The sequence below is a fragment of the Crinia signifera genome, chromosome 1, assembly GCF_055691185.1.
Source record: "Crinia signifera chromosome 1, ASM5569118v1, whole genome shotgun sequence".
Taxonomy (NCBI): domain Eukaryota; kingdom Metazoa; phylum Chordata; class Amphibia; order Anura; family Myobatrachidae; genus Crinia; species Crinia signifera.
Window position 1 is genome coordinate 179,033,919 of NC_139217.1, and position 12,712 is coordinate 179,046,630.

Consider the following 12,712-nt stretch of genomic DNA (forward strand, 5'->3'; position numbering starts at 1 on the left):
ATTGTTCGGAAAATGAATTAGGACACCATTATGGGACTTAAGCTTAACAACTGCTTAAATGTTGCTATGGGGCTCACAAAGTTTTGCCTAGTGTGTGTGTGTGTGTGTGTGTGTGTGTGTGTGTGTGTGTGTGTGTGTGTGTGTGTGTGTGTGTGTGTGTGTGTGTGTGTGTGTGTGTGGCCTTTTTGTGATCTGTGTTCATTGGCCTTACATAGAAGCATTTTCTTCACAGAATACCTGTGGTTATTATGAGCAGGCTTCATTTTTGATCTAGAGTGCCCAATTTATTTTCTTCCAGTTTGTATTTTATTACAATTCCTGGGATCAAGCTAATGCTGTGTACACACGGTACAATTTGACATTTGATTTTGACTATATAGTCAAAATTGAATCGGGATCGCATATACATCGTATGGAGATAGAACATGTTTTTAAGCTTTCTAACCTGATTCGCTGCCGATGCGCGCTCCCCCAATCAGCTGAAATTAAAAAGCCAAATACAGATGTAGCCCCTGCCATCCATGGCCGGGGCTCACCAGACCCACCCCTCTGGCGAGCGCCGTTGGACAGGGGCTACACTGAACTGGGACACGCGTGCATCTCACTCGCACGTGCGTCCCAGTCTCTCGGAGGGGACGCTGCGTGTCCCTGCCAGTCTCCGCTTCAGGGAGACGTGCAGGGTTAGGGGGGTGCTCGGGGTACCTGCGGCGACAGCTGGGGAGGCGCTGGGGACTGGAGGCAGGCTCCATTGCCAGGGGGCGCGCAAGCGTCTTGTGCTCGCGTGCCCCCTGGCGGGAATGGCAGGATGGCGGGGCTGGCGTTAGAAACGCCAGCCCCTGCAAAGATGGGCCAAGCTCCATCTGTAGACAGTACAGCAATGACTATATAGTGCAGATTGAATGTAGATTGTATGAATTGTATGTAGATAGTACATAGTTAGCAAAGATTGCATAGCACTCAAATCTTAAGTCGAATAGCAAAGGAATCTCACCGTGTGTACACACCATAAGTGGCATGCCATCACTTTAATTCTATTATAAAAAACAACAACATGTTACTGTTATCAGGGTGAGGTGTAATCAGAAGCATATAAAACATAAACATGGATCCAAAGTTTCTTAGATAACAATTATATTTAACCTCCTAATAGCCTAAGAGGTCACAAATACACTGAAGATATGGGAATATAATGTCAACTTCTGTAACTAAGCTGTAGATATTTTTCATCATTCTGAAGATGTTTGAAATCTTTAATGGAAAGAGATGAACAGTTAACCATATGCAGCCCAGTCATTCATTGGAGGGGTTAATGCTAGAGACAGAAGCGTCACAGGGGAGGGGTGGAGGCAGTGTCCTTAGGAAACTCAGTAAGCGTATAAATAGAGTTAGAGAATAAGGCGAGAGAGCAGCACAGACACATCACAGCCAGCAGGCGTACAGTACACAGCCCTGGGAGCTCAGCTGATCTGTAAGTCTGCGCCAGGGGAAGACTGACAGCAGCAGATATGTGTGAATCGTACTCCAAGGAGAAAACCATTCAAATGAGGAAAAAACATATAGGGTAAGTGAGGACAAACACTTCACATAACATTGCATGGGAAAAGACAGATTTAATGAGTTTAACAGATTTTAACAGATAGAATAAAGATAATTAAATACAGTAGCACCTGAAATATTACTTATTTGAATCTGAACTATTCAGGGCACTGTCTAAAGTACTAGATTGTCCACTTTTCTAGAGCTCCAAATGTTAAATACCATATGGTGTAATTAAATGCAATATATATATGTCTGTGGCAATTGCTACACTATTACCCTCTGTGATGCTTACTGTTGCACATACTGTAACACCTAAAACTTCATTCAGCTCAGAGTATATGACATTGGCTTTAACCCTCTACTTATACTCGAGTTTGTTGTAAGTAATGCTGGTGGGTACAGCTGCTCTTGCACAAGTTGTCTCAGACAAACCACAAGTCAGGCATTTCCGTAAAGAACAAACACTGAGGCTCAGCTTAAACAGTGGCAGCCCATCTGTGGGTCTCAACAGAACAGCTACATGTCTACTGTATACTGAGACTATTGTTTAGTATAGTTGTTGCTGATTATTTTTCCATGTAAATGTTACAGAAAATGGTCTATGTTACAGAGGTATATGTTACAGAGATCTTTTCATTATTTAGTGGTTTCTATAAAGTGTAATAAGGTGCAAGAAAAGTTGATACATAAGTCTAGTGCGTTATATAAATACACAAAGTAAGATACAATAACGGGCAGCTCATTATTGCATCATCTTGATAGAATGCATTATATCTAGGACTATATGGTCTCTGTTGGGTAGCTTTCTAGCTATCTGTAAAGGGAAGAAAGTATCAACAGATGAATTGTGGTTGGTTCTTTATATCATTAATGAAGGGATATTTGGGGACTAGTCACAAAAATACTTAAGCCACTCTTGTAAATTCACACAGAAATACTTTTTTTTTATTGCATTCTCCCTCCATTGCATTCTCTATGCCAACAGAAAGGGACAGGTCCACAGATACCAGCAGATCTAGTAGTTTTCAGATATTAAAATATGATATTTAAGTCATTAACATAGATCCCAGACCTAGATGTTACAGACCTTTCTAACACTCCATTATCCAATTTAGGACTGGCCCAGCGGGGAACCGGGGGATTCACTGGTAAGCCCCTGTGATTTATAACCCTGCCCCCTTTTAAGGGGGCAGGGCCTTACACAAACCTTTAATGCCACCGGGCAGTCAGTAGTGGATGACTAACCTAATTTTGCCATGTCAACTTTTTGCTTGTGTCAACCTTTTGTCTATTTCAACCTCGTTTATGTTGACCCTTTGGTGTTGGCCAATTGACTGTTGACCTAGACCCTTGATGGCTAACCTTGACACTCCAGATGTTTTTAAACTACACATCCCAGCATGCTCTGCTTAAGTTTTGCTATTTTGGCTATGCTAAATCTGATGCAGAGCATGCTGGGATGTGTAGTTCAACAATAGCTGGAGTGTCAAGGTTGGTCATCAAGGACCTAGAAGCTGTCAACCCTTTATACCATAACCCAAATTTTATTTTCCAAAATCAATTCATTTTACTCTTGTAGACTGACAAAGTGTTCTAACCAGACCAAGATGCACATTAAACAGAAGGAGGAAGATTTATTAACATTATTGTTACTGTACTGTTACAATAGGGGAGTTTTCACACTCCTTTCACATTCTTTTAGTTTCAATGTAATGTATGCGCACAGCATCCATCCTCCAATCACCAGCTGCTCTGTAAAGGCAGAATAGTAGTAATCTCCGGGTCCCCCAATGGCTTCACCGGAAGGGACAGCGGGACTGTCTGCAATTAGTGGGACAGTTGGTAGGTATGCTCTCGGTGCTGTGCCTCTAGGAAGAGGAATAAACATTTTCAAAGTTCCCATACAGGGTCTGTTATCAGGCTCCAATGTTATATTATATACGGTTTACATATTTTATCTAAAAACTAATATTTGTGGAAGCAATAAATGAAAATGGTGTTATTGTGCAGGCCCTACCAAAATGATTGGAAAACAGTTCATGGAGTTCTAGGAAGGCAGACAGTCTCACATTTCACAGGAGTGGCAGAAATAAGTTTAAATGCTTGAAGTGAACGAGCATTTCCTCACAGACATCCCCAGTAACCACACGCACACAGCTGTGGAGACTTGCTTTAGCCATACATGTACAGTCTTCTATGCCAGCCAGTTGTTTTTCATTTAGGTAGCGCACATGTTGTTCTCATTTCCCTTGTTCCACACTCAGCCAGCGGCAAAAGTTCTTGGCGCTACTTATTTTCCATGACAGAGCATTGTACTAATGGCATAACTATATGGCTGTTAGCTGTAATCCTGGATAGTAGGATCTGCTGAGCCTGTTTTATGAGATGGCCTGGAGCAGCCGACCACTGTTGTGCTAGCTCTATACATTTTATTGGCAAGGGCAAAATCAGGATTTCTGGAGGGGTGTTTAAAATGCTTGATTTTAGAGTGATTGTCACAACCCATGAAGGCTGCATGAATACCATGCAAGTTATAATCTGCTCCAAACAAAGGGCCACACAGATTGCATGCAGTCAAAAGAGTAGGGAGGGTGGCTGGGGTGGAGCTTGAGTTCCAGGAGCAGTGGAGGATAGATAGGGCACGCCTCCATCCCGCTCTCCTCCCTCCTCCACTATGCTGGGAAATGCTGGCGGGTGGAAGCAGCGCCGCAAGGGTGCAGAGTCTCCATCCACATGCAAAAATCCAAAAATGGCCACTGCCTTAAATGAGACAGATGCTAGAGGTGCTCCTGCACCTCTAGTGTATATCAAGGGAGCACAGACCACCCAGCGCTACCCAGAAGTGAATGAGTCTGAATCAGGCCCACAATGTAATAAGCACTTAAGAAATCCACAATATAAAGAGTTAGCAATCAGAAATGAGGAGCATTATCCCTAATAGTAAGTGTCAATACTTGTAAGTAAAAGCAAAAGTCCACATTTTGCAACCACAGTGTATATAATTATTTCAAAGAACCATATCCTTAACAGTTTTGGAGTATTTGTATACTTCCAGCTGCATATAAATCTTACAGCACTTAAATATATACCGAAGAATAATGCAATTCAATTCCTGGTAGTAAGGGTGCTACAAAAGATATAATAATAATAATAATAATAATACAATTTTATTTATATAGAGCTCTTTCTCCAGAATGACTCATGGCGATTTACAAAACAAAGCAGATAGTACAAAAGATTAATACAGTAATACATAAAGCACAACTGGTGCAGACATTTAACTTTCATGGATCCTATATATATGTCCGAATCCTCACGCTACACTGTGTGCGGATGTGTACGCTTACACATCTGCTCGCATGCGCCCGCGCAGAGGAAAAATCATTCCATGGTTACTCACCATTTAATAATTTCTCCTCTCCTCACTGATAAAAGTAAGCATGGACTTCATTTGATGTCATCCTTCTGCCCCGAGCAGGCAGGGTCTTGTCTGCTTTCTTTCTGAGTGGACTCCAGTGACTGCCCCCTGGCTGTCAATCATTTTGAGAACCGGATGGAAATGCGCATGCGCACTTCCCCACCATCAGAGACGTGGCCGAATACGGACAGGTCTGAATTTTCACAATAGTATATGAAGGGGTCAATAAGGCAGCAGATAGGTGAGGCTGTAGGTGGCAGTATCAGCAAAATTGGATAGATTTGCTGGACAGGACTTGGGAACCTGGTGTTCCTGCCCTAGAGACGCAGTACGCAGCAGGGATTGTGAACTGGTGGCCTTCACATAGCCATCATACAGTATAACCACCATCCTGGCATGAAATGTTGTATTGGCTCTTGGCAATTGCTCCCATAACTTCAACTCGTTTCACTGCACATTGGCCTGCATGCAGTGAGGGAGTGGGACATTTTAGCTAAAAATTATTTTGACAAAAGAAGCAGCTTATCTTGAGGATAGTTCTAGTCCAATGATATTGTCCCTTCTGCAGATGTTTATTATTATTATTGGTTATTTGTTTAATGTTGTTACATTACACATCATTGTACAAATGGCATGTCATCATTCATATCCATCCCTTCCACTATGGAGCTTATATTCTTAATGTTTTAACCTACACATGGGGTATATTTACTTTCGGGTGCTATTGGTCAAAGTTTCCGATCATTTGCGGCTTTGACAAACTGACCAGTAGTATGTATATCCCACAGTGACACTTACACTAGAGTCATTAAGCAAACATTTATCCTACCAATATGTTATTACACTGTTGGAGGAAATTCATACAAACATAGGTAGCACATACAAACTCCATTCAGAGATGGCAGTGAGCAGTGTCTAATATATGACTTATGGTGCTTAAATAAAAACCATTAAAATATAGGCTACGGAAATGACTCATCTGGAGCACACATGTACAGTTGTACACAATTGCAGGAACTGAAAGCTATCCTTTGAGAACATCACATTATGACTTGCAAAGGAGAAAGCAGATTCCCATTATCTAAAGACAGGTGAGACTGTACAAATATGTGTCCTGTAGATACTAGATAGTCAATGCAAACTGAATGTGGCAATACAAGTCTGTGCTTGGATTCTTCATCATGCAATTATATCTACCTTGCATGTCCAAGAATTGGAGTCTTATTTTAACACTATAGTCTGAAGCATTTATCTTCTAGTGCCAACCTCCCAGGCCATTCAGGTTCATAAACATATCACAGTCAGCTGCTATCCACAGTCCTCGGGGCTCAGCTGATCTGTACTCCTATGCCAACAGAAGACTGGCAGGAGCAGATACGGTATGTATGAGCCAGTAGCCAAGCAGAAATCATTGAAATAAATAAAGGCACATAGGTTTAGATGGGACAGACACTTAAAATCACATTTTAGTCATCATGCACAATAGCGATTTCATGTCATTTAATAGATAAGATGAAGTCCCACATAATTTTCCGTGTAACAATGGGAATATTAGTTTCATTTACTTAGTGCAATCTCATAATAGTACTAGATTGCTCTCTTTTGTACAGCTCCATATGTTAGACACCATATCAAATCAATGTTCGTAGAATGCCTAATAGTAATGGGTGTGGTATGTGACTCCGACAGTCGGGATCCCGACAGTCATTATCCCGACGTCGGGATCCCGACTGCCCGGTGTCAGACAGCATGGCGAGCGCAAAAAAGCCCCTTGCGGGCTCGCTGCGCTCGCCACGCTGAGCTCACCTTGCTACACGAGAGACCTATTCTATTCTCCCTCTATGGGGGTCGTGGACCCCCACGAGGGAAAATAGTGGGTGGCTGTCGGGCACCCGGCTGTCAGCTTTTTGACAGTCAGGATCCCGACGACAGGTAAATGACTGTCGGGATCCCGACTGTCCGGAACCCGTCCGGCACCCATAGTAATATGGTATTTATAAAAGTAAAGTCACTTAATCTATTAACATTGTTATTAACATTGAGAACCGTATACACTATGTATTACAGATGTGCGTCAACTCTTTTGTTGGTTTTGGCTCTTTTTTATGGTCATGTTTTGGTTTTGCCAAAACCACCCTGACTGGTTTTGGATATTTTTTTTAAAATTGATAAAATCGCATATTTTGGGCTTTTTTGTTGGTAAGGTATAATTAACCTCAATAACAATCATTTTCAATCATTTCCAATCAATTTTGATCAGCTTACAATATTGTTTTGATCCAGTTTAGGCCAAAAAGATTGCACCAAGTTAGCTGGCTGACTAAGCTAAGAGACTGCAATTGACAGTACACATGAACGTCACATATGGCACACAGACAGACAGGATAGGAAGCAAGGAAGGAAGGTAGTTCCAAGGTGTATTCCCTTTTCTTTCCTCAGTTGCTGTAAAATGCTACAACTCTTGAATGAGGCTTTACAAATGTTCATTTTAATCAATCAATAAATCAATTATTCTGATGTTCTGTTATGTCCTCTTCAATTGTGTGGCTAAAGTGCTTGATTTGTTTTGGCCTCCACAAAATTATTTTTGGGAAGGACTACCTAAAATTACTAATATGGAGGTTGACAATGAGGGTGTTAATTACAACAAATTATTATGATTTTGTAAAATAAATTTCAGGAACTTGCTGCAAAATAAGTAACATGGAGGAGTTGCCTAGATAGTTAACGACCCTACCTCTACTAACAATCTAACTTTGTCCTTGGAGCAGATGCCTTCATAAATCTTGTCAGGATTGGGGTAGAAATAATCCCACACCCAAAAGGTTTTTTTTATTTTTACTTTTTAGTTTTATGCCCAGGCACCACAATGCTTTTGTTAAATCCTGGGCAAGAACTACATCCTCATCACTAGTGTCAGATAATACACATATATCACCAGTGGCATATTGGCCATAGATCCTACAGGGAAGATTCACGATAGGCTGACACACTTGTGGAAAAAGGGACACTGCCCAGAGTTGTGTCCGCTCCTGTCTCCCGAATAAACAACCATAGCATTTCACAGAGCAGAGAACCTGACACTGCAAATACTCATCTAAGACGGGCACCCATCTATAGCTATTGTGACATCTGTTAAAGAGACAGGAGTGGGTGCTATCTTGGGGGTGTAACAATTTCTGGGGTGTTTCTGGGCTCCACTGGGGGAGATGTGACCATATGTGTAATATTTGGGGGATTAGAGTAAGAAGTTGTTTATCTGCTTGATGGGAGTTTTGGGGCCTGTGGACAGTAGAGGTAGATGGCGTATTCTTTGAAATGTGGTGGTTTGTGTTTTTTCACAGCAGCTTAAAGGTCTGGGGACCACTAGACTACCAACAGCTTCCATCAGGTGCAGTGATGTATTTATACCACCTATTTTGGTGTTGGTTCCGCCTATATTTGTTTTGGTGCCGCCCATGTGAGACCACATCTAGACATTTTTACATGCCCATTTTTAGTTCCCAATCTACCACTATATATCCCCTTCATCCAGTTCACCTCCAACAATAACATCCTCAATTTCTATTATGTCATCATCATCACCATCTTTACTTGTACTGCTCATCCCCACTTTTGCAGATGGTGCAAACATGGTGGAAGGATGATTCTCTACATGTACAGTATCAGCAATGTCAGACTCACACATAGCTAATGTGGACACCCCTAGACACTCCTCAAGCAATTGCAAATGTCTGGCACTTCTGGAACTCAAAGGCTATTACATTTAGCCCTGGGTCTCCTGTTTTGTAAATGATTTAGAGGCTGCAATGTGATATTATATAGGGTTGACATGTCTTATTTAAATACTACTATTTATATATATATATATATATATATATATATATATATATATATATATATCCACATACCCTGAGGATGTGCATATTGCTCGAAACACTTGTGTTGGTGTTTATGTATGCCAGTGATGCAATAAAAGCATTGAAGATTCTTACACCTGACTCCGAGTGACGCCTATGCCAACTCTACTATTGTTTGGACCATCGTGGTTCCTAGGAGAGCACCGGAGCAAGTATTGTTTAACAGTATCATCAGTGGAGTGCCAGATTTTTTTTGCCTATATATATATATATATATATATATATATATATATATATATCCGGTTTGCCGACTTTTACAGTCGCCTCTTCGGGAGAACCTCGGAAAGGAGACTGTCAGCATCACTTCTGGGGGCGGGGCCTGATGGAGACATCATCAGTCCCTGCCCCCAGTAATGCAAATCCCGCAATATGTGGGTCTCTGACGAGGGGGTGGGGCTAAGTATGAGTTATTTGCATATTTAGCCCCGCCCCTTTAGACGAATCAGCTAATTGCAGCAATTTAAAGCTTCTGCCACCAGCTACATAAGGGGCGGAAGGGGACCTCCGGAATCCAGGAGGGTTGCCCACCTTTCCGTGGGGCCGGGAGGGGGTCCCAATTTTCAGGATCCTCCAGGCCATTCCGGGAGGGTTGGAAACCCTGATATATATATATATGTGGAATCAATTAACAATTAATGAAAATGGTGTTAATGTACAGGCCTTACTATCAAAAACTACAGTAATAAGAGTTCAAAACATCAGTTCAATGAGTTCAAAACATCAGTTCACTGAGTTCTCTGTACAAGGAAGGCAGACAGTCACATATTTCACAGAAGTGGCAGAAATGAGTTGTAATGCTTGAAGTGAAAGAGCATTCCCTCACAGACATCCCCAGTAACCACACACACAGCTGTCGAGACTTACTTACTTCAGCCATAAATGTACATAAATGTCTTTCTGCCAGACAGTTGTTTTTCATTTAGGTAGCATACATGTTGCTCTCATTTCCTGCAGGGTTTACTCCCTTGTTCCACTCTCTCAGCCAGCAAAATCATTTCTTTAAGCTATTTATTTTCCGTAACGGTGCATTGCAAATACTGGCAATACTATAGCTGTTAAGAAATGACATCCTGTCATGGGGAGGGTAGTAGGATTTGCTGAGCTTGTTATATGAGATAGCATGGAGCTCCAGACCACAGTTTTGCTAGCTCTGTCCATTTTAAAGCCCACAATATGCTACAGAGAAATGTAAGGGAAGGGAGTGGGAACTTATTGCTAATGATGTACTGAGGTTTCAATATGTATTCTTGCAGAAGTGTATTATATTATTATTATATTATTGTTTATTTGTACAGTGCCACTGTCTGTATTACTCTGTATAATTTACATAAAACATTTAATTCACATCTTTGCCTGTCATAATGGAGATTTTGGAGGTAGAACATGCAAATTGCACCCGAATTAAAAACATGGCCCATAATGCTTTGATGTAAAGCATTCAATCTCACCACTGAGCAATTGAGGGAACTACAATAGAGAATAGGAAATGGAGCTGCCTGGACTATTTAGGGAACTGAAAGTTATACTTTGAGAACATCAGATTATGGCTTGCGAAAGGGAAAGCAGGCTTTCGAATTTCATATACTGTAACTCAGATGAGACTGTGCAAACAAGTCTGTGGATGACTAGAATACAGTAACATTGATATCAATAGACCTCTTGAAAAAGCATGGATTCCTAATAAATAACTCTTCCCCAGCATGTCCAAGCATCAGAGTGTTTATTTTAAGCATGTATCACATACCCTCCAACATGACCCATTCCATTAGGTACAATATGCTCTGTTCCTGGACTTCACTGCCAGTGGCAGTTACAGAGGTTGGACTAGGGATGGCCATCGTTGCCATTGCCATCGATGGTTGGCATCGATGGCAATTCGGCAACTGGCCATCGATGGTGCTAAACTATGCAATGGATGACCATCGATATTTTTACATATCGATGGTCATCCATTGTGTTTGATTGATTGGCCTCTGGGCCAATCAAAACACAGGGGGCCGGGCTTCGCGGGTGTCGGGGGTGGAGCTATGCTCTGTGTCCCGGCACTTTAGGGAAAAAGCAAAAACGAAACTATTCGTTTAAGCTTTACATCGATGGTGGGAAACCATCTGGTTCTCCCCCATCGATGGCAAAACTATTTGACATCGGCCATAAACCATCGATGATTTCTAATCATCGATGGTCGATGGCCATCCCCAGGTTGGACTCCAGCACAGTTTAAAATTCAAAGAGGGGGGTCACATCAACTGCCAGCGAGTCCAGGACAGTGATGTTTGGGGTGGCAGTAGGTGTGGCTCCCCTTTTTGAATGTTGGACTGTGCTGCAGCCCTACCTCTGCAACTGCCACTGGTAAGGAAGTCCAGAAATAAATAATTTTGTACCTAATGGAATGGGTCATGTTGGAGGGTATGGTATCATCTGCTTCCCACCACTGAAGCCATTCTGGTGCTTTAACTGGATACAATATCAGCTGCTGCAAATTGAGGATGACAGTACAGTATCTCCACAACAGAATAAGGCTTGCTCCCAGCCTGAAAAATAATGATTAAATTGATTTTAGAGATAACCACCACTCAGCGGCGTAACTAGTTTTTCTGCGCCCCCCTGCCGACAATGCAAGAGGCCCCCCCCGGGTAAAGAAAACACGGAGAGGAGGGGAGCCGGGGTACGGCGGGGGGGGGGGGATCGGAGGGTTGTGTTTGTGTGTGTGACGTGTTTGTGTGTATGTGTGTGTGTGTTACCTCTCTCCCGTTTACTGCTGCTAATGAAAAAGTGACACTTGGAAAATGGCTGCCCCCATACTGCAGACGAAAAACTGTCTGCGGTATGGGGGCAGCCATTTTCCAAGTGTCACCTATTTGTATTAGAAGCACTGCAGCTGCAGCAGTAGCCGGGACTCGGGAGAGCTGGGACCCGGTGCACATAAAAGCACCGGCGGCAGAAGGCAACCAGTGAGTAACAATAGTCCCGCAGCCCCCCCCGGCGCCCACATACCCTCAGCGCCTCCCCGCTACCGCGGGGGGCTGCGGGACGATAGTTACGCCACTGCCACCACTGTTCCCTTTACGAACAAGAAGAGTCTGGGAGGTGTGATAAATCTATTGCACTTTTATTATAACATTATGTCAAGTATATAGAAACATTTGAAGTGGCCCCTAATTATTCTAGAAAGACTCCACTCTCTGGAGCAGTTGTTCATTGTATGATTTGATGTAGTGCAAAAAGCTCACATTACGCCACACAGAGCCACCAGTTTATATTATGCCACAATGTAGTGCTCCAAGTTCACATTATGCCACACATTGCCACCAGCAGGGCCGGTACAAGGGTGTCCGGCGCCTACCTGCAAACTCTAAATTTGCGCCCTCCCATACGCACTTGCCACAAAAAAAGGAGTTGTGTTCTCTAATTACACCACAAAGTAGTATTCACATTACACCACATGTAGTGCCACTGATTCACATTATACTACACATCAGTTTCACTTATTCCCATTACGAAACAAAGTAGAGTCCATTATTTATGCCCCATACACATAATACACATAGCAATGCCACGTACACATAATGGCCAGAGTAGTGCCCCATACACATCATGCACAAAACAATGCCGCGTACACATAACCACACAGTAATGCCGCGCACACATAATGGCCAGAGTAGTGCCCCATACACATCATGCACACAGTAACACATAAAGCACAGGAATTTCACTTACACATAATAACCAGGCTAGTGCTGCTTACAAATAATGCCCAGAATAGTGCCCTTTGACATGTCAAGAGTAGCTCCACTTACACATAATGCACAGAGCAGCGCTGCTTACGCATAATGCC

General features: G+C 42.5%; 1 protein-coding gene across 1 annotated transcript in view; it reads left to right on the top strand.

Moving 5' to 3' along the window:
* The first annotated feature begins 1,399 nt into the window (after window positions 1–1,399).
* ETNPPL (ethanolamine-phosphate phospho-lyase) overlaps window positions 1,400–12,712 on the top strand; it is a 55,773-nt gene continuing 44,460 nt past the window's right edge. Inside the window, exon 1 of the mRNA XM_083178334.1 lies at window positions 1,400–1,561. Within this exon, the coding sequence (XP_083034460.1) occupies window positions 1,506–1,561 (56 nt within the window). The 5' untranslated portion in view covers window positions 1,400–1,505. The remainder of the gene's footprint in view (window positions 1,562–12,712) is intronic.